This window comes from Corythoichthys intestinalis, chromosome 1 (assembly GCF_030265065.1).
Source record: "Corythoichthys intestinalis isolate RoL2023-P3 chromosome 1, ASM3026506v1, whole genome shotgun sequence".
NCBI classification, from domain to species: domain Eukaryota; kingdom Metazoa; phylum Chordata; class Actinopteri; order Syngnathiformes; family Syngnathidae; genus Corythoichthys; species Corythoichthys intestinalis.
The window spans coordinates 41,645,093-41,672,179 of record NC_080395.1 but is presented as its reverse complement, the minus strand read 5'-3'; the positions used below and the strand labels follow the sequence as shown (position 1 = coordinate 41,672,179).

General features: G+C 38.0%; 1 protein-coding gene across 1 annotated transcript in view; it reads left to right on the top strand.

The window, feature by feature from the left end:
• Positions 1-27,087, top strand: part of si:dkey-234i14.2 (RNA-binding Raly-like protein) — a 66,048-nt gene that overhangs the window by 32,133 nt on the left and 6,828 nt on the right. The window contains exons 3-4 of the mRNA XM_057852232.1: positions 18,230-18,274; positions 25,315-25,487. Coding sequence (XP_057708215.1) covers positions 18,230-18,274; positions 25,315-25,487 — 218 coding nt within the window. The remainder of the gene's footprint in view (positions 1-18,229; positions 18,275-25,314; positions 25,488-27,087) is intronic.

Sequence of the window (27,087 nt, the reverse complement as noted above, 5' to 3'; positions counted from 1 at the left end):
TCAATACATTTAATGCTTTGAAACAAAAAATACAAGTGTTATTTTTTTTTCGATGTTTTTTTTTTACTTTTCGAACAAACAAAAATAACATTGCCATCATATAAACATGCATGCAAATTTTGTATGAAAGTGCTATGAACAATCTTTACTGTTTGCAAAGTGAGGCGGGGCACACTGTTGGTTGCTACGGCTCTCTTAGCAGCTAGGTTCACCACATGAGCTAAACATCCTATTTGTGGTCTGACTCAATCTGTGTCACATACTGAATTAACAATATTTGCAGCATTATCTATAGTCACTGGTATGGATTGATTTGGCCTGCTTAACTTCCATTCAGTTATGGTGGTTTTTAATTCATCGATGTGGAATATGGACTACGTGTCCCATGATCACTCTGGTCTCACGTAGCCAATGGCATGGGACTTGGGGGGGGGGGGGGGGGTCTAAAGTAGTACATCTAGTTTGCTATTTGATTATATCTAGTGTGTGTGCACGAGTGTTGTCAAGGCATTAATCAAGTTAAGAAATGCCACAGAAGTCACGTCTGCTCATTACTGCACAACACCAGCATATGACAATCGACTTTCAGAACAGGACAAGTTTGAAGTAAAGCGCTCTTAATTTGCCACTCACTGTTCATCATGTAACCGTCAGGTAACTCTCAGTGTACAGCTGTCTGTGGTCAAAGCGAGGTTGTTCGTAGCAGCCAAGTCGGTAACAATGTTTTGGCGGACTTCGTTGTAAATATCCGGGAAGATAGTCTTTGTGAAATATGTATGAGAGGGGATAGCATATCAGCAAACCCAAAATGCTGCCACACAGCGGATCTGTACGACGCTGAAGCCGCCTCCTGAAACTTCTGTCTTTCCTCGCTAGCCATGATTGTCGTGTCTGTTACCTCTGCCCCAAACAAATGCAGTGTATTAGATTAGTGATGCATGTATTAGACACAAACAGTGTGATGGGGCTATGAGAACTGCCACTGAATACTGGATGCGGACGTTAGCTGGTCTGAATAGCACTGTCTATTAGTGTGAGTTCGCGTCGACATATAATCACGTCAGAAAAGCGCGCCGAAACCCAAATAATCAGCTGCACTGAATCGCCAGCAGAGGGCGACATTACGCCACATAACATATGCAAGTCACACCCAAGCGCCAGCAGAAGGCGGAAAAACTCCATAAAACACAATTAATAAGTTGGCCTTTCACTGTACTGACATTTAAATCCTTCTGAGCGGGCCTAGTGCGTTAATTGCGTCAAATATTTTAACGTGATTAATTTAAAAAATTAATTAACGCCCGTTAACGCGATAATTTTGACAGCCCTAATATAGATAGATAGATATTGTAACGAATCGGGTTATAATGTAGCCAGATGTATTTGCATGCGTTCCTACATGCGCCGCATGGCTGTCTTGAGTGAGGGAGAGCCGACAGATCGAGACGTCTTCCTGTTGTTGCTGGTAGTTGTTTTGCTGGCTGCGTCAGACAGGAGCCTTCTTGTTCCTACAAGTTCCAAAAATAAAAAATTGCAAACCTGGCTAAGCTAAACTCTGTTGACATTACAATGGTTTTTTTAACCCGCCTTGAACTATCAACGGGATGTTGTGCTTATCGACGCATTTATGTCATCGACTACGTCGACAACGTCAACGTCCATTTTGAAGAGGGTCCGGTTGTCAATGATCACTAACATAACTAATGTTTTGGGGGGTAAATGGAAAAAAAAATCCAACATACACATGCCAAAATCTTGCAGAATGTTTTCACAGTAGAGTGAAAGGTGTTTTGATTGCAAAGGAGGCCACAATTCCATTTCGTCTGCTTTCTCTTCCTGTATATGTCTTGGCAATTTGCCTTAACACTTTTGTGCATATAGTGGGAAAATAGTTGTGCACGATGGAGTGAATGTGGCAGGTATGTGTGATAGACTGACAATCCCAGTCCTACAGACACCATAGAGCCATTTTTATTGATTTGTTAAGTTTCCCTGAGGCCTCAAGAGTTTAGATCTTCATACTATATGGATCTCTTTCAAAACCGTCTGTCTGACTTAAAAGGGATCACTTTTTATCATTATTTGAAAGGGGGAAAATGTCATGACGACTTGATAGTAGGACGAGAGCTAAATTTCTGACTTTGAATAAATTTTAACTCTTTACAGGGCCCTCATTTTACTCATCAGCAGCCATTGAAGGTGCTAGACATCCAGTAAATTTCGACTGAGAGTGGTTGGCAGTAAATGATTGCCAAATGTTAATGTTGGGGCCTACATGACCCAAAATGTGATGTCCACGTGCTGTATGTGGATGCAAAGTCTCTGTTTTTTTTTTTTTTTTTTTTTAATTTACCAAAACGACTAAATTTTCTTTCAAAGAGTACACGTTCATCAAATTATAAACCCGATCATACAACACACAGATTCAGTGATTATAATAACAGTTTCCACTTCACGTCTGAGCTTACCCTGACGTTAAATATTCTCTGCACTGTAATTTTTAAAGGGCATGATTTAACAAATGACACCGTCACATTCCTGCTGCCGTAATTCCCTGAAGATGTTACCCCCTTTTCAAATAATGAGCACTTCTGACAGGATTGAGTCAAGAGGGCCTTGATTCACTACTGTTATTTAGTAGCCCTTTATTGATGCCCTTGTCCTTGACTTTGTTCTGCTTTTACACTAAGTATCCTTAATAACGGCTGGAACATCTTTGCACACAGGTAGACAGCCAGCCACGACCTTTGAGCCCTGTAAATTCCAAAACCAGGCCTCTTCCAACAGACTCTGCATTATAAATATGCCGTTTCAAATAGCCTTCAAGTAGCTCGCTTGGCAGTCACAACAGGGCCGACAGTCAAATGTGCATAGCAATTACTTTATGTTGTGTTTTCATCAGCATGGCTCATCATTAGCATCTAAATGAAGCTAAAGTCTGAGGCATTGTTGCCAACTCAGCTGGCTGGGCTACTTTGTGAGGTTTAACGTTGTACAAGATGCGTAACATAAAATGACTCCACTTTCTTTTCCAATTATCTTAACATAATATTTGAACTCTTGAAGCGCTGTGTAGTGTCTTGCCTTTTAATACTTGTGTTTTAGAAGATGCAAGGCTTCTTTCTATGCTAGCCCCCACATTTTTATTTTCTATTTTAAAAGAATTTCCACCTGTAATACATCATTCTGTATTACCTTATAACCTTCTACCGGGGTCAATGCTTAGTCCTCTTCAAATAGCGTACCCCACGTAACACATCACCTTTGCTCATTAATATTCATGACGCTAGCAACTGTTACTAAGGGGGGCAAACTCGTGTTCGTCCCTCATGCTAGATGCATGTAAATAGTGTAAGAACGAGATGGTCACTGAGCTAAAACTACCAATTGTGTCCAATGATGATGTCCCTGGTGCCAAATTCACTGGTAAAGATGTGGAAGAACATACAAATGTTCAGTTAAAGAGATAAAACGACGGGAAAAAGAGCCGACCTGATCAAGAGGTAGCTTTTTTATCAACACCTTTTTCTTGTGTGCATTGCCTTACGCCATTGACGATAACATTCTCCTGTTTCAACAAGCTATCTTTCACCACCATACGCCCTGTCTTTCTGATATATTATATCCTCTGGTTGTCTTACCTCTCTGACCGTTCATGAGGGTAATTTACATTGCTATTTTCTGTAGCGTCCACACAAGTTGATCTATTGTTCACATCTTTTCCGTCTGAGTTTTTGGCTTCGTAAACGCCACGGATTAACTTGTTTCAATATATATATTTAAACAATGGAGTTGTGGAAAATTATACAACCTTAAGCAATAACATTTCAGTGCTAATAATTACATTATAAAAATTACTGAAAATGTGTGTCTATGTATTTGATTGTAAAGAATAATATTTAATGGTGCACAATGTAAGATTTTCACTTCAAGTATTCATGAAATGGCCATAATTATTTCAAAAGACATGAAAGAGACATGTTTTTTGGAAATACTTCTCAAACGTTTCTTAATGGTTAAGCAGAGATTTTCCCACATTAAAATAAGATTCACGCATCGCATTTTTTTGTTTTGTTTTGCTTCCATGTTTGTCACCAGCTAATCACGAGACCAGTTTCTAGTCTTCATCTGGGCTGCCACATCTCTGTACGCCACGTAAACTGAGGCTGCGCCAACTTTTACGGTCTGAATTATGTGTACCACTCAAGCAATAAAAATTTACGAATCTCAAAGGATTCAAGAAAACAAAAGAAGCAAAACAAGGGTATGAATATGCATAAATTTGGCGTGGTTGTGCTACGTTATTTAGCATGTGGATCCATTGACCGATGCTACGTTATTTAGCAGGTGGATCCCGGGGCAAAGATAAACTCTTTACGTGTGTGTACAGTATATTTATACTTGCATGAAAATTAAAAATAAGACGTACCTTCTGCAGAGGACTTGTAGCTTGCCACTTCTTTTCCTGCAGGTTCTCCAGTGTGAAGCAGTATTTATTTATTTATCTATTTTATAGGGACAGTGCACATTGATGAACATCGAAAAGATGTCAATATTTCAGATTGTAGAAAAAATGCTAATTTACATCCGCAGTCCCTAGGCAGGTACACACAACCCAAAGGGCGAGGGCATTTTGTGCAAGTCAATATTTTGATCTAATTGCAGTATCATTTTCGGACATCAATTGTACATTGTGCACCTTCACCTTTAATATACCATACACTTATTAAGGAAACACTTTTCTAATAAGTAAGTGCCAACCCTGAAATTAATGTTATCTTAATCCTTTAATTACAACCATAGATGTTCTGCGGCTTCATAAAATTGCTAAATCTGTAGTTATGTATATATATATATATATATATATATATATATATATATATATATATATATATATATATATATATATATATATATATATATATATATATATATATATATATATACAAGTTATCGCGTTAAAGGGTGGTAATTATTTTTTTTAATTAATCACGTTAAAATATTTGATGCAATTAACCCATGCACGGAATGACCCGTTCATGCTTTGCCTCAAACAGTTTACAATGACGCCGTTTTAGTACACTGAGAGGGAAAAGGCAGAGAAATGCGGGTGGACACAGGCATTCAGTGGACCGCGCCTTTTATTGGCTTAAGCTTTGGCAACCCTTTCACAACAATTATAAGTATTGTGGCGAACGACATGGGGAAGAATGACAGGAGACGATCTTTTTCTTAACACGCTTAATTGAACACAACGCAGAACATACTGTATACCATTTGCAGCCACCACTGACAGTCATGGTTGCCCAACTTCCCATCATGCATTTGGGCGGAACAGTTAGGTCGCTACCGTATCATTTAGTGACAGCACAACAAAAATAATATTCCTATCTCTCATGGGAGACGATCTTTTTCTTAACATGCTTAATTGAACACAACGCAGAACATACTGTATAACATTGCAGCCACCTCTGACAGTCATGGTTGCCCAACTTCCCAACTTTAGTGAAAGCACAAAAAAAAATAATGTTCCTATCTCACAAAAAAATGATGTTTACAAAAAGAAAAGCACTCAATGCAAAGAGAACTGGCATTCCCAATCAAAATAGCTATGCAATGTACACATAAAACTGAGACTTTGCCTTGGCTAGATCTCTAATTAATTAATTTAAAACTCGCCATTGACACCTTGTGGTGTATTACAGTCACTACCTTACGTATTTAAAGACACTGGAAGAACGGCAGGGAGCCCATGTGTATTATAAAATTACTATAACTTGTACTAACATTTATTTTTTAAGAACTACAAGTCTTTCTATCCGTGGATCCCTTTAACAGAAAGAATGTTGATAATGTTAATGCCATCTTTTGGATTTATTGTTATAATAAACAAATACAGTTATAATAAACAAATACAGTACTTATGTACAGTATGTTGAATATTTATGTCCATTTTGTGTCTTATCTTTTCATTCCAACAATAATTTACAGAAAATTATGGCATATTTTAGAGATGGTTTGTATTGCGATTAATTAATTTTTAAGCTGTGATTAACTCGATTAAAAATTGTAATCGTTTGACAGCCCTAATATAAATATGTATAAAATTAGATTTTTTGTCATTCTAGATTAGTTGTAGTTACCTTGGTCTTTCCAAAGGAAAGAACAAGGTATTGTTATTGTGCAACTTTATTATTATTAATCTTGGTTTTATCTTGTACACATTATAAAGGCCTTTTTATATTAGCTCGAGCAGCTTGCTGTGCGCTGCCGACAAACCCATTGCCTACTGTCAGCGTAATACACATTATCGGGCAGTGCAAACATATACCCCACATGGTGTTCACATGCGATCCGACATGCAAGCGGTAGTACCATATACCGGTACAGACATAAATCACTCTCTGTTTTGTTGTTATTCTACTGAGTCGGCTTCAACTATGCTGTCATCCTATTTCATCCTTATCCTCCTACTGTATTCTATTCCATTTTAAATCACATATCCAAATGATCAAACTGGATCAAGTCACACTCAATATTCACTTGCCAGTGTTCTTCCCTGCATGTGCAGAAGGAGCAGTTGATGTAAAGGCTTTTTGTTTCATAATCACTGTAAACACCTGTTACACAGTCAGATTTGAAAGGCGGATTATGTTAATCTTTTGTTTGGACAATCCATAGCCATTAACAGTCTCCTCTTTCATTGCCATTTGTTCACCTCCATTTTGCAGCATCACATTGTTTCCCGTCAAAGAAGTAGTAAGTAGCTCTAGAACTTTCCCAACTCGGTGCCTTAAAATTGCAAATTAAGAATTAATCCTTGTAGGAACAAGCGTATGCCCTATCAGGGAGACGGATACACTGTTAGGATTTAGCTGTGCCAATGATTTGAGTGCTCTGGATTTTGCGAAAAACACAGGTACACTCGTGTCTTTCAGCAAGGAACATTCTCTGGCTGTCAGGCCAGTGGTGCAGGATTCATACTGGGCTGTGCCACGCCTCAGCTTCACCATACTGATCTTAGAGGTATCAGTGGGGAATGCCCACACCCCGACAGCTGTGGGAGAATCTGACTCACCCAGCTCACTGTGCCCGTCATCCTTATGTTCTTTTGAAAGCCCTTTTCCATCTATCAGTACTTTCTCATTTGAGTATGTCAGTGTGTACCACTTTACAACAAGGGCAAACAGGCTCCATTTAAAATTACCAAATCAACAGAAATGAGCAATGAGTCAAAAGGGAACTAAGATTATTTTCTAAAGAATATGTAGAATGTGCCAGCACTAGTCAAAACACAGTATTTTGACAGTATGTGCTATACAAGTTTCACATAATAATTAATCAATCTGAGGAGGCAGCCAAGTTGAGCAAATGACCCTCTTAAGTAGACTGAAATTTAATCACTACAACACTGTCAAGTGTTGCTTGAGTATATTTGGCATTGGTTAATGAACTACCAAGCAGGCAGTAGCCTGATACCATTTCCGTTGGTTTGGTTTAGGGCTGGATAATTCTTGGCTTAATCCAAAAATGAATTAACTGTGGCAAAATTCTGAAACACCGTAATAAATCATGATATGCAGTATTATCATTATTTTTAAAGTCTATTTTTTTTGGCTGGATAGTTTTGTGCATTATGCAAAATGTGTCTAAAGGGCCATTTACATGGTGATTTGTGATTGTGTTGAAGAATGCCTTCGCCTTTACCCGTTGACGGCGAAAACGGAAAGCGAAGACCCAAACTTTTAATTCTGGCCTCCAAAGCGTAACGATTTGGTTGCGAAGTTTGCTCCGTTCCAGTGCTCCATTCAGGAACACTCTTGCTCCGATGATGTCAGCACTCGCAAACGTCACTTAGGGCATGCGCAGTCGCTGCTAGTAAAACTTCAAAACATCAGTCATGGTGGAACATCAGATTTAATTTACTATTTTTATAACATTTTCAATTCAAATATATTTTTTGTTGGCGTTTTTGTGCCTTTTGAAATGAAAGAAACACGTGGACGTCATTGCTTCGAAGGGGCGGGTATGTTGTCTTCTGTGGTGAGGAGGTTGTTGTCAAGGAAGTGCATTATTGGCTGTCGCTTTGTAAAACTGCACTACCACCTAGGGCGTGGCATTAATACTACATCATTTTCACGTGGAATTGCGACATCGTTCGAATGGAGACGGAACCAAGTGGAACCATGGGAATGCAAACATGAAATTTGTCGTATTCGTGGAGCGTCACCATGTAAACAGCTCCCGAGTGTGAGCTTCATTGGTGGAGTGTTGCCATATTTCAATCAATCAATCAGTCAATCAATCCAAAAACTTAATTATATATCCCACTTCATTAGGGTTGGGGATCGAGCATCGATGGGAACCGGTTCTAACAGTCCGATGCTCCCGGAATCGTTCGAAATTTTAAATTTCGATCCCTCGTTTTGATGCTCTGACCGCAAAGTGGAAAAAAATTGCTCACATTCAAAGACTGATATTTATATACAAATTAAAATGAGCCCTGTGATAAATTCATTTAATCTAAAAAATCATCAAGAAGTTAAGAATTTAATATAAACTATGCATTTTTTTTACACTGCTTTTTTTTTTTTGACCCTGCCTCTTAAAAGAATCGGAATCGAGAATCGTTCAGAACCGGAATCGAAACGTGGAATCGGAATCGTTCAATTTCAAACGATGCCCAACCCTACTCTTCATGCACAGAAAATGCAGAACATTGTGCTTGACATGATTAAACAGAAGCAAAGGCAGTACACAAATGCCTTATGCGCACAATAATTATACACAAATATTTGAAAATGTTTGCTTTTACACACATGCATACATATTTTAGAAAAATAAGAATGAAGTAAAATGAAAAGTATAGCACTTCCAAAATTCATTAAAAAATATAAAGCACTGTAAATTCCGTGGGAAGACTAAGGATGTCACCCATAGAGATGGCAGCATCACCTCAAGGCACCTACCAGTCGAGTAAGAACGGGAGACCAACTACTAGCTTTCGCTTGTTCACAATATGCAACTATCTAAAGCTAGCATACTATATCAAGGTGATGCTTGAATATTAAACACAAGAACTTTACGCTTCACAAGCAATGCCCATGCTTTAAAGAACACTCCAAAACTCTTTCCGCCACCTCTGCATGCGCAAGATGTTGTATTGGCCAGCAAGTGCGCACTCTGGGCATCTTTCCAGATGATCAGGACATCCACACTGCTTACTTTCGCAAGCACCAGTTAAGCAATCACTGGGAAACAGTAAGCCCTTGCATCTATCATCACAACATTGAATGGACACACAGCTCGTCATGAATTTAAATTTAAGAAAAAAATGAGTAATGTGTGCCTTACTGTCCATTGCTTGAATATATAGGTAGGTAACACTGAGCTGTAAACTACTTGGTTGTGTAGCTGTGTAGCACATTCATCCTTTCTCACTCCGTCAACTCTACTCTTATCCACCTCCCAATTGAGTGTGGCTTTACCATCAGTGAGCACACCCACTGGCATCAAAGGAGACAAGTCAGATACAGTGTGTTGTGTGGTGGGCAACGAGAGGAGCAATCACTCTCTTCCGCGACACTTTTTATCGAGTCTCCCGCTCTCTGATGTATCGTGTGTTGTCTGATGCGTTCTGTCTGTCGCTCCATCTTTCCTCCCTCATCCTCTCAGTGCCTTTTGACGCACCCACACTCCATCAGAGTACTGTTCCCCGGCTTCCCTTTTACGATAACACGGCGGGTGCAATCAAACCTAACGCGCTGTCCGACATTCAATGCAACATAAACTAAAGACAGGAAAAATGATTACAATCGGAGGCGCAGTGCTTATCTCAAGATGAAAGAATGGCTTTCAGCCTATAATCCAACCTTGATGCATTTATGAGCTCCTCTCGTTGACTCCAATGGCCTTGTAGTGGTAAATCAGCACATGGACTGCTTACTGTACAGCCACAGGATGCGGTCCAGTGAGCTGAGCAATAATGGACATTGAGGAGTAGATTACATGGTGCTGTATTACAGTATTGATATTGTACTACCCTGAACGTGTCATTGATTAAAAGAGCAGTGTAGGTGATCACTGCATTTGAAAGCAGGCCCTCTGGGAAATAATAAGGACGTATCCTAAAAAAAAATAGCAACCAATGAATATTGCACCTTGGACCTTGGGGGGAAAAAGTTATTACTGTATGTATGCTATTACTGTACACTTCAAAGAAAATGTTTTTTGTACAGCAGATTAATCGCATTTCTTTTCATTTCACTGGGGAGAGAGGATTTGAAATACAAGTGGTTTTAGTTACCAGCAATGCCACAGAAAGAATTTCTCTTATCTCAAGGGAGCACCGCCTGTACAAGTCTATATTAGTTTGCATGACCTTTTCTGGGTAACTGAAAATGTAGTGTAATGTTTTATAATTTTTTTATTTTTATTTTTTTAAAGCTGGTGGTCATAATAAATGTAAACATGATTGATTAAATAAAATTTAAAAAGATAAAAGATTTCATAATTTATTAGTTTGACAAAAATTGTAATGATCTGAGCTTAAAGTTCAGTTTGCATGAAAAGTGATGTGGTTTAAACGGAGAGTCACCTGTGTCGTCCCTTATCACTCTCATTTGATTAAATCTATTGCTTCACCAATTTAGGTAAGCTTGCCTGCACCGAGAAACACACATTTTTCTTGTGTAAAATGTAATATTTTGAAGAAGGTTATTTACAGCAAACTGGCAACGTCGAGAACATTTGTGCTCTCTACGGTCGAGTAGTTTCCCCATCTGGCTTTTGGTCATGCTTTAGTGCCCAACACTTTCACCAAGGCAATGAAACAATTGCTTTTGACTTCTTGTTCTTTAAAGGGAACTGTTGGCAATTCAACTAAAAGCAAGCATAAACTCCTCGGGTGATATGTGAGTTCACAACTGCCAGTTGTATCTTACATTGACTAACAATGGTCTCAACATTTAACCAATAGGGTTGCATTATTCATTATTCATTATTCATTCAAATGAACTACTGTATATTGTTAAAAAGTATGAAGTTTAAGGTGAAGATACAATACTGTATACCAGGGTTCACTAAATCCGGACCTCGGTGCCACTTTTCCTGTCGTGCTTTCCACGTCTCCCACCTCCAACACACCTGAATCAAAATAATCAGGATCATTATCAGGCTTCTGGAGAGGTTGCTGATGACATAATCATTTGATTCAGGTGTGTTAGGGGAGAGAGACGTGGAAAACACGACAGGAAAAGTGGCACCGAGGTCCGGATTTAGTGAACCCTGCTGTATACTGCGTGCATTGATAGCTGTATGTTGTATGTGAGATCACTATTTTATTTAATAGGCAAATTGGGAGTTAGCGTGGGAAAGCTGCAGCAATAATTGTGTTGGTGTACGGCAGTGCTTCTCAATTATTTTCTGTTACGCCCCCCCAAGGAAGACGTAAATGTTTCGCGCCCCCCCCCCCCCCAACTCTCTGCCGTCACGGTAAATAGTATAATTCGTCTATATTACTATTATAAGTACGCCTCTGCCTAACATTGTGTCCTTTTTTTTCTATTAAAGAAAAAAAAGTAACATAGATCAACTTATAATAAAGTATAACTTTTTTAACATTGTGTTGCTTGTAACAGAAAAGACTTAACGCGCATCAATTTGCCTGAAGTTAAAAAAAAATAAAATAAAAAAAAAGTCACATCCAAACTGTAAAAATACACTCAAGGTACATTTTTGACCATTTGATACTGAAAAGTAAAATGTAATAAAATCAGTAAATAATAACACATTCAAATTGATTAGAAACATTTACTCTTCAGGACAACATGCCAAAAAATTTGACCGAAAAAAACAAAACTGAATAGAAGGGGGGATAAAAAGTCTTTGGACAGAAGGAAAGTTTTTATTTTCGCTGATTCACCACAGTGCTCACTGGTTTACTGATATAACACTGACAAAGCGGGACGATTGTGACAATTGGCAATATTCGGCACATTTTCGCTGAAAAACAATCAAGCGGCTTATCAATGAGATTGAGGTCTAATGTCTTTAAGTGGCGTCTTAACTGGTTTGGCTTCTCCGCTATAATCATTTGTAGACTCAGTAAACAGTGGTCTTTCCTCATTTCCCACTATATTAAAAGTCAAAGGCAAACGGCCCGAAAAAAGCGCATTCTCGACGGCCGAGGGAGAACCGTAGGTGAGGGCGGTGGTCGTGACGATCCCAAGCCGAAAACGGCACTTCTCGGCCGGACACGTGAGAACCGAAGAAGACAGTGGGTCGCTGCGTGAGTCCAGCTCTGCATGAGTCTCTGCCGTGTGCTCTTGCTTACTTCAAAAATACTGCACGCACTTTGAAAATGAGAGCGCCACTGCCACCCACGGAGTGGATGTGCAAGTACACTTTATTCTAGTACGGCAAAAAAAAAAAAAAAAAAAGCATGTTCCCCGAGGTCACTCGCGCCCCCCCTGGCATCGCTCTGCGCCCCCCTGGGGGGGCGCGCCCCACCATTTGAGAAGTACTGGTGTACGGTATGGTGGATGTGATAGTACTGCTTTTAGTTAAAACTGACCTATTTTTGAAAAATTACATTGTTTGTTTAAAATATTAAACTTTAATCGCTTATTTTAAAATATATGGCAAAATGTGGCATTTCATGACAAAATAAAGCCCTTTCAGGATTAGGGTTAGGGTATGTTTGTGGATGGTTTTGCAGCCAGACATGCTATTTCAGGAAAGGCATTGCTGCCGAGTATTTCTATTCCGTGTGCAAAAGTATATCCATTTTGCATCAAGTAGCAGAAATGAGCATGAATGTAACTGCAGAGTCCGCAATCACGATAATTTTTGTCTAATTGTATGTCACTTTGATTCATTTGGGTAATAGTTAAACACATATGGAAATGCATTGCATCAACAGTTTAAACTATTTTCACAGATTTAGTTGCTGTGACTCAGATGGAAAGACACACATACCACACACACAACCGTGTGCACATGCACACACCGGGGCAGATGATTTATAGCCAGCCTTGTCTAATGGATTGCCTTGGCACTTGAGAAATTATGAAAAGAAATTAATTAGCCTTTTGTGACCCTCCGTCCATCTCTCTCACTCTGTCTCTCTCTTTCTCACACACACACGCGCACCACACATATACGCACACACAAACAAAAACCCACACATGCACACATTAACCCAGACGTAAAGGTGCTCACTTCAGAGGTAATTACACTCTAAATAGGCTAACCGTGATGAATTTGTTTTCATTGAATTCCGCGAAAATACTTGTTAGTTGTCATGTAGTTATTCTAACCCACTGACACGTCATATTGACCTCAGATGAGTAATGAATCCTCAAATATTTTGTATTTAAAATTCAGGGTTTCTCAACTAATTATGTCATTTAATGTACTTAGACTAATCATTTGTGTCATCAGTCGAATTTGCTTAATTTTGCACAATTTATTCAGGGAGACATTGCTGGACACTAATTGTCCATATCGTATTATTAGGTTACAATGTCAGCTTGTAGACTTCATGTAGACTTCATAAAACATTTGACTTCTTTAATTTTGCATTCTAGTTAGAGTATTATTTGAGGGCTAAATAAATATTTAAACTAATAGACTCAATAGCTAATGAAAGGAATTGATTATTGCTGCAAATATGAATATAAAAAGGCATATGGAAAAATATTATATTCATGTCAAGCTAGAGAAGTAGCTTCCTCCCCCTCAGAGAGTGTTTTTGTGAATTCATGTTATTTTCTATTTTACCTCGGGCTGAATTCCTAAAAAGAGTTTATTTCTTCTGCAAAGTGGTAATGACTTTGCTTTCTTTTCTTGTGCATTGTGTGTGATTATCCAAAAAGCACATAACGATTTTAACAAAACCTTGCACAAGTCTGGCATACACTATACCTGTGTTCATTATTGATTAAAAAAAAAAACAAAAAAAATACGTATTCTTCGGACTATAAGTAGCACCTGAGTATAAGCCACAAAAGCCGTAAAATGCCCAACGAAGAGGAAAAAAACATACTGTATATAAGTCACACCGGAGTATAAGTCGCATTTTTGGTGGAAATTTACTTGATAAAATCCAACACATAGAACAGATATGTCATCTTGAAAGGCAAATTAAAATAAAAATACAATAGAGAACAACATCCTGAATAAGTGTACAGTATGATAATGTTACATGATGCTTGAACAACGAAATGCGAACGTGGCCGGTATGTTAACGTAACATGGCTATTAAGAGTTATTCAGATAACTATAGCACGAAGAACATGCTAACAAGTTTACCAAACCATCAGTGTCACTCCAAAACACCAAAATAACATGTGAAATAATATAATAATGTGTTAATAATTTCACACATAAGTCGCTCCAGAGTATAAGTCGCACCCCAGCCAAACTATGAAAAAAACTGACTTATAGTCTGAAAAATACAGTATTTATATCACTAAATTTTTACTATTATACAAGTATATTACTTTTTTCCCCTCTTTATTTCAAAGTGTGACTACTACTGTAGCTCCCTACTTCTGAGGGCATGTTGCAGTCCAAACGTTTGTCAGATATTAAATCTCAAACATTATCCATCTGTATCTTATAACCAAACTCTGATTTTTTTTTTTTTTTATCCTCACTGTTAGGCTATAAGGTGAGTAATCAAAAGCTACTAATGCTCTATGTTCTAATGAGAGCCAAATCTAGTTGAAAGAGAACTCATGTGTAGACCGCCATCTCAGACAACATGCTCTCAAACAGCATGACATGGTCTTTATGTTGGCAAGTGCACAACTTCACCACAAGCTCTCATTATGAATTATTTTGTGGCTGTCTGTCTCCTGAGCATGGGAAGCCATCTGCTGTGAGACTGACAAATGCCACTGTGAGTAGAGAACATAATTAAAGTCCAATCCAAAATGGGTTTATATGCACACGAACGCAACAAGGATGTTTCCAACATAAAAGCTCAAGTGTAATTGTGACGGCATGCCCTTCTTATTCCAGCATTAAAACTGACATCTTGGTTGTCTTCCACTGAGAATCCATTCCCTCTAAGCTTCCCACGAGCAGATGGCAAAGACTGGAAGTGTGTTACTTTCCCAAAATATGTTGAAGCATACTGGAAAAATAACACGAGTTTGCCAATTTATTGTTGGAGCATGTGGTGTCATTTGGATGTGTTGTAATAAGTTCCTCCGGAATGTGTCAAATGCCTAGACTATTAAAACTGTGATTTACATCTATCCATTATGTACTGATTTTCCTTGTCATAGTCAGGGGAAAGCTAGAGCCCATCAAAACTGACTAAGGGTGACATAGGCCACTTGACATTTAAAGAGGAATTAAACCCAAGATGCCAAATATTTCTTATTACAAATGTGCAGATTTGCTTTCTCTGATGAAGACTTCCTCCAGTGTATTTTATTTAAAAATAAATTTTAAAAAAGTTAAGACTACGGGTGTGCTATTCTTACATCTTACATCAGCCGTTCCTGTCAGCTATATTTCTTAACAAAGCCGGACAGAGTTGGTAAATATTTAGCAAAGACAAGCAACATCAATATTCGTATGTTAGCTGGCAAAAGACGTCCGTGTAACTCAGCTGACTCGCAACAGCTGTCAGCACATGGTTCAAATTAAACGTGCACCTTTTATTGCCATCGTATAGGCCCACTGTTACATCGCATACTGTTGTTACCAACCTAAATCACATTCAATTGCATATTTAAATAAACAGAGAAGACCTATGATGAATGACCTTCATGTAAAAGATGTTTGCTGCAACTATTGGCGTATTTCTTTAACCTCTGATAATGGAGAAAATTGCGCTTGCGCGCGCACACACACACACCCACGCACACACACACACACACACACACACAACATGACACCGCTTAGGAGCGCAACCAGTTTTATGAGGTCAGTTATACCTACACATATACACACTGACAGACTCAAGCACAGGTGCATGTTATAATAGGCATTAATTACATCATTGGGAAGGGCGGGCAATCAGGAATTTTATCATTTGATTGGCTAAAATAGTACCTGCATTGACAAAATGTCTCCCCCTATGTCGGACGGCCACATCCGTAAAATACTGACTTATATTGACATTTTTCTCCACTATTAAACATCAGTAAAATAAATGTCTTTCTTTTTTTCAATTGATTACATTTATTATTCTTTCCACTTGTGCTGCAAATGCCAGCCTTCCCAGTAAGTCCATTTAAAGCTTATTTTACTAACTGGTAAAATCCATTATTCTGTGAAAACTATTGCAGTGATCCAGTCAACATAGTAGACTGAAATATAACATAAAACTAATAATACAATACTTTTTATTATTGTAATAATAATATATACTGTGTATATATATATATATATATATATATATATATATATATATATATATATATATATATATATATATATATATATATATATATATATATATATATATATATATATATATATATATATATATATATATATATATATATGTATATGTATAAATATATGGCGGAAAACACTCAGGTGACTTGAAGTTCCACTCTGAGACACCAAATTTGGTCAACTTTCAAAATTGTCCGATATGCATGTTTGATACATCATTGGAAAGCTTAAAATCTCAATTTCCTGGGGAAAGATAATTTTTGAACAGGAGGGCATTTTTTAAAAAAAAATGTTTTTTGAACAACAAAACCCTATCTAGAGGTGAGGGCAGAATTACAGACGCCATGACTTTAACGAGATATTATCGCGTACTTAGCTTGTTTCGATCCAAAAACTCCATGTAGCATGTATCACTGAGTGTCAAGACACAGCTGTGAATGGCCACAGCTGGATTTTTGGGGGATTTCTTGGGTGAAACATGGTAATATAACAAGGGTCGCGATGCAGAAATCGCAGACATCAAGGGGTGGTCGAGATGTTCTTTTTCTTACGTGTTCTTACCCCTTAAATTTTTTTTTTTTTTTCCCTTCTTGGATCGATTATTTATCATTTAACATATCTAAGAAAATGCGACAGTAACAAAAAAAATACAATTAAGCGATAGTTATGAGATAGATATCAGTTACTTTTTTACAGACGCCATTTTTTTCATTGTGACATAATTCGTTTAAAAGTTAAAAAAATGCGAATGAATATTTTTTTTAAAGTCTTTTTTTTTTTAAGACGAAATATGAGACATCAATTAATGATTCTAAGCTAAAAACGACAAACATTTTGAATAGTAAATATAATTAATTACCTTCGTTCTATGGCTGGGTTGAAACAAAAGCGGTTGCGCGACATCTGTAAACGGGGGTTTTTAGGGTAAAACGGACAAATTAAAAAAAGTTCAGGGGCTTAATGCGCCATGAATCTGCTCTGGCAGCATATAGACATATTGTTCTATCAAACACAACAGTTGTTTTGGCTTAAAATACAGCAGTTTCTTTTAAAGAAGAGTGCAAGAGCAGAAACTGCTTTTTCAGTCGCGTCTGTGTTTTCCGCCATGTATATGTGTGTAAAGATAATTTTCAGACTTCTGTCGTTTACTATCTTATGAGGATACAGTCATTTTTGATCATATACTTAAGGTCCCAAATTTTGGGCCACATAAAGGTTACAAACATATTGGCATATGGAATATACAATTTGGAGCTGATCCAATTCATAGTTGGTTAGCCTTGGAAGATGATCTGAATTCCAAATTAGAGCTGAATAAATCCTAAAAATGCCATGAAAATGGATTGCGGAATCGAACTGAAGAGTAATAGAGAATGATGGTAGGTATGTACTAGAAGAAAGCACCTCAGTTGAATGAAAGGACAAAGAGTCAGCGGGGTAGCGACATGAGGGATTATTAGCAGCGATGTGCAGGCATTAGGGATGAATGCTGAGGTCTGACACGTCACAATGTAATCTCAGTCAGGCTTAGTGTCACTTTCCTTTCTGCCTCGTAGCTTCCCTCATCACACATTGAGGTGATGCGTTCTTTCAGAGCTACAATATATATGGATTTTTCACCTTGGATGCTGCTGCAAAACAAATCCACAGCATTTTTTCCTCTCGGCTGGAGATCATGAACACTGTAATCTTTCCAGATGAAGTGATTGTAACTGTAGCAAGTTGACATACTGGGACCATAGCATGTAGTTTTGGCAAATACTTTACTAACCCTTCCCTCTCTTCTCCTATTTTTTTTTTCATCTTGCAGCAATGAGCTGGACTTGGAAGACAGCTACGAGGATTACTATGACAGGTACTGACAAGAAACAGGACACACAACAAACTGTATGTGTGTATGTGTTTGTTTTGAAAAGTGTTAAGAATCTTCTTCCCTTATTTTTTGCAACTTCTGCTGTGCCTGTTAATGGACACCCCACAAGTCAATAAATATCTTAACTTGTGGATACAGGGTAAGGTTACAAGCTCATTAGCCCAATTGAGGAAAAAAAATAATTTTTGGGGACACACATTGGTATTTATAGATACTGTTTCATTAAGTTAGCAATGGCAGTGCAATTAGGTTAATAATATGTATACAGGGCTCCCTATGATTTAAAATATGTGTTATTTTTACATTTTAAAAATCCAATAGTAAAATGATTACACATGAAAGACATTATACTAGTATATGTGAGACAGACTGTTTCAAAATGAGATATGATGCTTTTCAAATGCAATGTGTGTAGTTTTTTTTTTTTTTTTATTAGTATTAGTATTTTAGGGGAATAATTTCAAAATGACTCAGACGACTCCGAAACTTTCACTTCAAGGTTTGCATCTTAGAGTTGTCATTTAGTTTAGCTTGTTTTTCTAAGCAGACGCATAAACATTGAGAAAATATAAAAAATTAAAGTTGACGATTTCCAAGCAGTTTTCACCATGTTTACAGATGTCAACTGCCAATACAACATAAATGATTAAAATGGGGTCCGGAGTCCATTTATATGGGCTTTTCCTCATTGAAAATATGTGCACATTTTGACTTTGATCAGTTTTATAAAACCTATGACCATATTGACCTTCTGTTTACTGCCTAATGGTAGTGTTTGTTCATTTTCTGCCATGTTAGTGCATAACACTTTGCAACGTCGCATTGAGTTTGAAAGACTGCAGCTCAGAGTGACTATGTGTTATTGGTCCAAGACTGAAATTGCTCAGGGACCTTCACATATCCCCCAGGTTTACACGCACAAACACACACATTGATGCTCTGTTGCTTTGTGTATTAACTGTCATACTTTCCCTATGCAGTTTTCCTTGCTCTGCATTTTCTTGCCTTTGCTCAGGGGGGCAACACTTGCCACTGATTTTCAATTTGTTTTAACACAGTGCATGATTACCCCATACTGCTGGCTGGCATAAGTGACATCTGAGTGTGTGTGTGCGTGTGTATGTGTGTGTGTGTGTGTGTGTGTGTTTCAGCATCTACTGTGTATGCACATTTTACATGCAAGCACTGCAGGAACTGCACTGCCTTTGTGTCTGTTCACTTGCCTTTCCTGTTAGGTCACATCAGTTTGTGATGCAGACTGAGGTACAGTATTGTCCAGTCTCACCTTGTGCCAACATGAAGGAAAAGTTCAGACAAAAAGATAAATGCTCAAGTTGATGTAGCAGCTTTCCATGGGGTCTAATCCATGGAGACAAAAACACACACACAAACACACACTTTGCTGTAATCCTCCCTCATCTTCTGAGCTTCCATTTTCTGAGATGACACTTCAGAGCCAGCGTAACAACACATTGTCTATGTGCCCCCTGCAAACTGCTCTGATGGACTTTAAACTCCCATGAGCCATTCGGTCCCTATGTCTCCCACACGGACAATGCTCAAAGCCTCTAATCTCACACATTTTTGGCAGCCTAATACACTTCATCCTGATGTGACACAGTGAAGTGTGTATGTGTGTGCGCCGCTGATGAGCACAGTTTGTCTGAGCTCTCGGCTCAGCAGAGAGGCTTCAGAGGACATCAGAGTGGAAAACCAAAGAAAACACTTCTTGGAGCTGTGACTGACTGACTGGCTAACAGCTCAATCAGTAAACCTGCATTAAGTGCTCGGAGTCGACAGCTTGCCTCTCTCTTGTTGTTGGCTTTGCTCAAACTGTTTGCAAACGTATCACACAATTCTGTTCTTCTCACATACTATATAGGCAAAATTCTTGGGAAACGCCCTTAATCAACAATTTATGAGATCGAAATTGCTGAATCTTCCTAATTTTGGGCAACTGTATACTTCTACCTTTGCGTGAAAAGTTTGAGGGAGACATTTTTGCTGTTTCCAGTCCACAATCCAGGGGTGCCTTGAAAACAATCCTATCAACTTTGTGAGGAATTACAACTGACATTGTGTGCTGTCATCAGTGACCTCTGACCTTACAAATGCAGCAAACCCTAATAGAAAGTTCTATTGTGTGTATATACCCGAAATAAAGGAAGTTAAAGTGTTGTATTCATTCTTACGATCATGATTTATTAACAGTGACTGTGTGAATGTACAGTATCTTAATATTGACTGGATTGCGTAAATTGACATCCGTAGAATATCGTAATGTTCTTAGGGTGGATGTGTATGATAAATATAAGTTAGCAGTGTGTAGTATGCAGGGGTGAAAGTAGGCCAGAACGGTTAGGAACGCAGTTCCGGTAAAAGATTCAGGTCAGGAACGCAGTTCCAGTATAAGATTCAGGGCCGGAACGCAGTTCTGGTATAAGATTCAGGGCCGGAATGCTGTTCCGGTACACGGTGCTTTGATTCCAAAAATATGACGGCAACTGTAAAAACGCTATGTTAAAAAAAATGCTAAGCTGCCACACATGCATTTCCTCTCCAAGAAGAAAACAATCTACCAACATCAGATTTACATACACAACGGTTAATAACAAGCATAATAAAGTGCTTGTGTAGTGTAATCCGTTTCCACCGATATTTATTATTTATCTTATTCTACGGACGGCATGGAGGTTTCCCCTGCTGCTGCAGTTATCTGAGTCTGACGATGACGAGTCACGTCAATGTGTGAATGCACACAGCAAAGCAAAACGCCTGGACTCATTTATCCGTTCAATTGGCTGACATACTGACATGTGATCAGCAGAGATAGTTAGCTCTGATTGGTTCAAAAGTGCATGTTTTTTGGAACAGCAAAAAAAAAAAAAAAGTTTGTTGAATTGATGCGACAAAAAGGGCAATGCAACAGAAAATGGATCAAATCTTTAAGAGCAAGGAAAGAGTTGAGGAGGCTTATTTATCATATTTAGTTTTATTTGCTCTGATGCGGAGGTTCAGAACATCTTAGCTGTCACTGTGCACTTTGGACTTTTATATTTGTTCATTTACTGTATGTTCGGCTACTTATTCATTTCCTTATGATTTAAAAAAGTCGATGTTTTTCAACTCTGAAGAATAAAAGGCACTTGTACTTATTTTTTCGAATGTATGTTTCTTATATCTTTATTATAAAAATATAAATATTTTCTCATTTATGTTAGGCTACTTATTCATTTCCTTATGATTTAAAAAGTCAATGTTTGCGCGGTCTTCAAAATATATTCCATTTCACTCTGCATAATATAAATCATTTGCACTTATTTTTCTGAATGTATGTTACTTATATCTTTATTATTGAAAAAAAAGGAAAGCACAAGTAAATGTTTACATTAACTTCAATTTTAATTAGGGCTGTCAAACGATTAAAATTTTTAATCGAGTTAATTACAGCTTAAAAATTAATTAATCGTAATTAATCGCAATTAATCGCAATTCAAACCATCTATAAAATATACCATATTTTTCTGTAAATTATTGTTGGAATGGAAAGATAAGACAAGATGGATATATACATTCAACATACGGTACATAAGGACTGTATTTGTTTATTATAACAATAAATCAACAAGATGGCATTAACATTATTAACATTTTGTTAAAGCGATCCATGGATAGAAAGACTTGTAGTTCTTAAAATTTGAATATTAGTACAAGTTATAGAAATGTTATATTAAAACGCCTCTTAATGTTTTCGTTTTAATAAAATTTGTAAAATTTTCAATCAAAAAATAAACTAGTAGCCCTATTCTGTCTTCAATGTGTGTGAGTACACAAATTGACAGATAGCGAACAAAAGTTCCAAAAAGAAATCAGATGGTGTGGCAAAGTTGCATGGGCTTTACTGAAGTCATCTCTTTTTGACAGGAGCACGTTTCTTGTATTTTTTTTTTAAACTGAAAATAACAAGGCAATGTGTCAATAACTTGCATAAATCACAAAATAACATAAAATCTACACACACATGTCCATTTGAGCAGTAGCACTAGCCAATTAGCTCACAAGCATCTAACAATGTAACTGCATTTCACCATATATGTGAACAAATTCATATACACATCATCAATAACTATCTAATGCTCATGAATATAAACAAAGGAGGAATATAACTCACAAGCGATGCATGTATTAGACACAAACAGTGTGATGGGGCTATGAGAACTGCCACTGAATACTGGATGCGGACGTTAGCTGGTCTGAATAGCACTGTCTATTAGTGTGAGTTCGCGTCGACATATAATTACGTCAGAAAAGCGCGCCGAAACCCAAATAATCAGCTGCACTGAATCGCCAGCAGAGGGCGACATTACGCCAAATAACATGCAAGTCACACTCAAGCGCCACCAGAGGACGGAAAAACTCCATAAAACACAATTAACAAGTTGGCCTTTCACTGTACTGACATTTAAATCTGTCTGAGCGGGCCTAGTGCGTTAATTGCGTCAAATATTTCAACGTGATTAATTTAAAAAATTAATTAACGCCCGTTAACGCGATAATTTTGACAGCCCTAATTTCAATATACAATATCCTATGTTCTTAAGTAGTTAAAATTGAGATTTGGCATTTAGTATGTGAGGGAATGAGGGAAAATAAAAATTAGGAGATGGAGGTTGGGGTTATTGCTGTTTTTGTTTTATTTTGCAAATCTTCAAAAAAAATACAATTTTGAATTAAAATATGTGTTATAGAAATAACTGCTTTTAGGAGGTTAGACCCCCCCTCAAAATGAAAAAACATAATTTCTGGCTCCGTGGCTATCTTCACGTCGGAGAGTTCCGGCAAAAAATTCTAGTCACTTTCACCCCTGGTAGTATGTGTAAGTAAGTATGATAATGTGATCTGGATGAATGGACAAAAATCGTCAGACCTACTCCAATACTGTATCTTGAAAAAAGTCTTCCCAGATGAACAGACAATTTTGGAGCTAAAATCATCCTTATGTTGCTATTTCCATTTTTGTTTCCTATGTGACAGTAATCTATCCTATTAAGATCTGTTGTGTTCATCCGAATGTTTGAGTTTTGCATCTTTGAGTCAATTTCATTTTTTAGTCAGTTGTTAGTAGGTTTCATATTTTTGTCATTTTGTGGTTGGATGGCTTTGCTTGTGTTACGGTGGTTACTTCTACATTAAAAAAAAAGCTGATTAATTCTGTTTTTAGTGTTTAGCTTTCCTTCTTTTAATAGCGACTTTATGTGGCCTCAGAGCATGTCAGTGGCACACCTTGCCTGGTATTGATTGGCTCTGGCAGAGCCAATTACATTCAGTGACAGATAGCACCATGGAACCCTCCAGAAGGATGAAACAATTCCAGTGCAATATTTTAATTAAACAGAGGTTTAATTTAGATGATGTGTGTAATTAACAGCCCCTGCTACTTACCTGTGGCACATAACATGTTGTTGCAAGAACTAAATCCCACTTGCAGCCAGTTAAAATGGATTAAAGTGGACCCAACCACTGCCTGTGTGAAAAGAAAGACCAAAGTACTGTCTGAGGACTTCAGAAGCAAAATTGTGTGGAAGCATGGGCAATCTTAAGGCTACAAGTCCATTTCCAAAGTCCTGAATGTTCCTGTCTACTGTGCGCAGTGTCATCAAAAAATGTAAAGCTCATGGCACTGTGACTAACCTCCCTAGATGTGGACGCGAAAGAAAAATTGACAAGAGATTTCAATGAAAGCTCGTGCGAATGGTGGATAAAGAACTTCGACTAACATCCAAACAAGTTCAACCTGTCCTGCAATCCGAGGGTACAACAGTGTCAACCCATACTATCTGGCAGCGTGTGAATGAAAAGGGACTCTATGGTAGGATACCCAGGAAGACCCCACTTCTGACCCAGAGACATAAAATAGCCAAGCTGGAGTTTGCCAAAACTTACCAGAGAAAGCCAAAAACGTTTTGGAAGAATGTTCTCTGGTCAGATGATACAAAAGTAGAGCTTTTGGGGAAAAGGCATCAACATAGAATTTACAGGAAAAAAAACGAGGCCTTCAAAGAAAAGAACACGGTCCCCACAGTCCAACATGGCGGCATTTCCCTGATGTTTTGGGGTTGCTTTACTGCCTCCAGCACTGGACTGCTTGACCGTGTGCATGGCATTTTGAAGTTTGAAGACAACCAACAAATTTTGCAGCATAATGTAGGGCCCAGTGTGAGAAAGCTAGGTCTCTCTCAGAGGTCATGGGTCTTCCAGAAGGACAATGGACCAAAACACACTTCAAAAAGCACTAGTAAATGGTTTGAGAGAAAGCACTGGAGACTTCTAAAGTGGCATCACATATGGAGAGATCTGAAAATGGCAGTTTGGAGTAGGCACCCTTCAAATCTCAGAGACCTCGAGCAGTTGACCAAAGAAGAATTGTCTAAAATTCCAGGAGAGCATTGTAACAAACTCATTGATGGATACCGGAAGCGGTGGTTCGCAGTTATTTTGTCTAAAGGTTGTGCTACTAAGTATTAGGCTGAGGGTGCCAAAGCTTTTGTGACATCCCATTTTTGGAGTTTTGTGTAAAATGATAATTTATTGTTTTTTCCATTCTCTTTTGTGTTTTTTTTTTCATTGCAAGCAAAATAAATGAAGATATTACAACCAAAGCATTTGTAATTGCAATCATTTTCTGGGAAAAATTGAGCATTATCTGACAGAATTGCAGGAGTGCAGGGGTGGGTGCTCTTCAGTCCTGATGAAATCACTTCCCAGCTTTCCATAAAGAACTTCAAATCGTGAAATTCAGAGTTATTGATTGATTGCAAAACACAATAAAGTTTGACCATTAAATATTATGTCTTTGCTGTGTATTCAGGTAAATATAGTTTGGACATGATTTGAAATCATTGTATTTTGAGTTTAACAGAATGTCCCAACTGTATTGGAATTGGGGTTGTGCAATAGATTTCTGTTTTCATTTTCTTATTTTTTTTTATGTCCATTTAATTTAGTGTATTTTTGCCTTCTAGAGTATATGACTACCAGCGTGTCCCAGCCTCTCTGTCTCCCCTGCCATCGATTGGACCGAGTCTGCCTAAAAGATCCCGCTCTTCTTCCTACTCCTCCAAACACAGACGCAGTCGAGACAGAACCCACACCAAAGGCTCCAGAGCCCACTCAACTAGTTCCACCACAGCCAAGTGTGAGTAGCGTGGATGTGTTACAGACCAGATTGGACATATTTAACAATGAAGAGTACTTGGTAGCCACACCAATTTACATATACAGTAGGTAATAAATCAGGATGTCTCAAAAGTCATCGAACACTACCTTTTTTCTATTTAATTTCAGGAATCCTTTGGACAAAGAAAGACAAAAGGCATTTAGCATTTGATAGCTGAGACTTTCAAGTTTTTAATTATCTCCAAATGACACTGTAGCAGAGTGGCAAAATCTGCAACGTTTTTTAAGTCCCAAACTGCAGTTCAATGGCGGTTCGAAAATCTTTGTGGCTACTTCTCTGCTCCAACACTTACTGCTATCTACCACCACTGATGAAACACTGAATTCCTAAGTAGGCGTTTGCTGGTCCGTGCTCGAACTCTAAACCAACAGAAATTCAATTTGGCAGATAAAGCTTTTCCAGGATAAACTTCTGCTGTTTTCATTGGTAGCAGCAGGCTTTACATTGTGTGGTTTGTCAAGATGAGCTCCTGTTTTGAGATATCTGCTTAGAATTTCTCAAAACAGGAGTTTTTTGTTGTTGTAAACTTTTTTACTACTCTTTGCAGCAGTGATTGCCTTGTAGCTTCTCAAACTAGTGCAGCACTACAAAGTTTAAACTGACAAATGCTGATGGCCTCATGTCTCCCCAAAATATACCTGAATTGGAATAGAACAAAAGGCTTTTATAGTCACTTTTTACCAGGGGTGAAAGTGGGCCAGAACGGTCAGGAACGCAGTTCCGGTATAAGATTCAGGGCCAGAACGCAGTTCCGGTATAAGATTGACGGCCGGAATGCTGTTCCGGTGTTCGGCCATTCCTTACTACGCGGCGAAACGTCCTACACAATGCTCTGCGCGCTTGCGCAAGCATCCGCACACATGCGCACATCAGTTAGAAGCGGCGAGTACTCACTTTTTTTGTTTTGGTTTTATTTAGTTTTTTAGTACCTTTTCATTGCCTCAAAAATACTTTTTGCATGTATGACCCTATCCTACATTTAACCATTGTGGTTTTTTTTTGTGTGTGTTAGCTTTGAAGCAGTTGACCACATTAGTCAAGTGGCATATTTAAACTGTCCTTATTTGATATAACTACATTTAAGTATTTTCTTAAGGTATTTTTTTAGTATGTTCTGCCTGTATGCATCTAAACAAAACAGGTTTAGAGCGCACAATAGTACTTTGGGTGTCAAATTCAACTCATGTAGCACGTTTCGCAGATGTAAGAGATTATGGCAGAACACCGGTATAAGATTCAGGGCCGGAATGCTGTTCCGGTACATGGTGCTTTGATTCAGAAAATATGACGGCAACTGTCAAAACGCTATGTAAAAAAAAAAAAAATTTTTAATTTTAAAAAATGCTAAGCTGCCACACATGCATTTCATCTCTAAGAAGAAAACAATCTAACAACATCAGATTTACATACACAAGTGTTAACAACAAGCATAACAAAGTGCTTGTATAGCGTAATCTGTTTCCACCAATATTTACTATTTTATTCCACGGTTGGCATGGAGGTTTCCCCAGCTGCTGCAGTTATCAGAGTCTGACGATGACGAGTCACGTCAATGTGC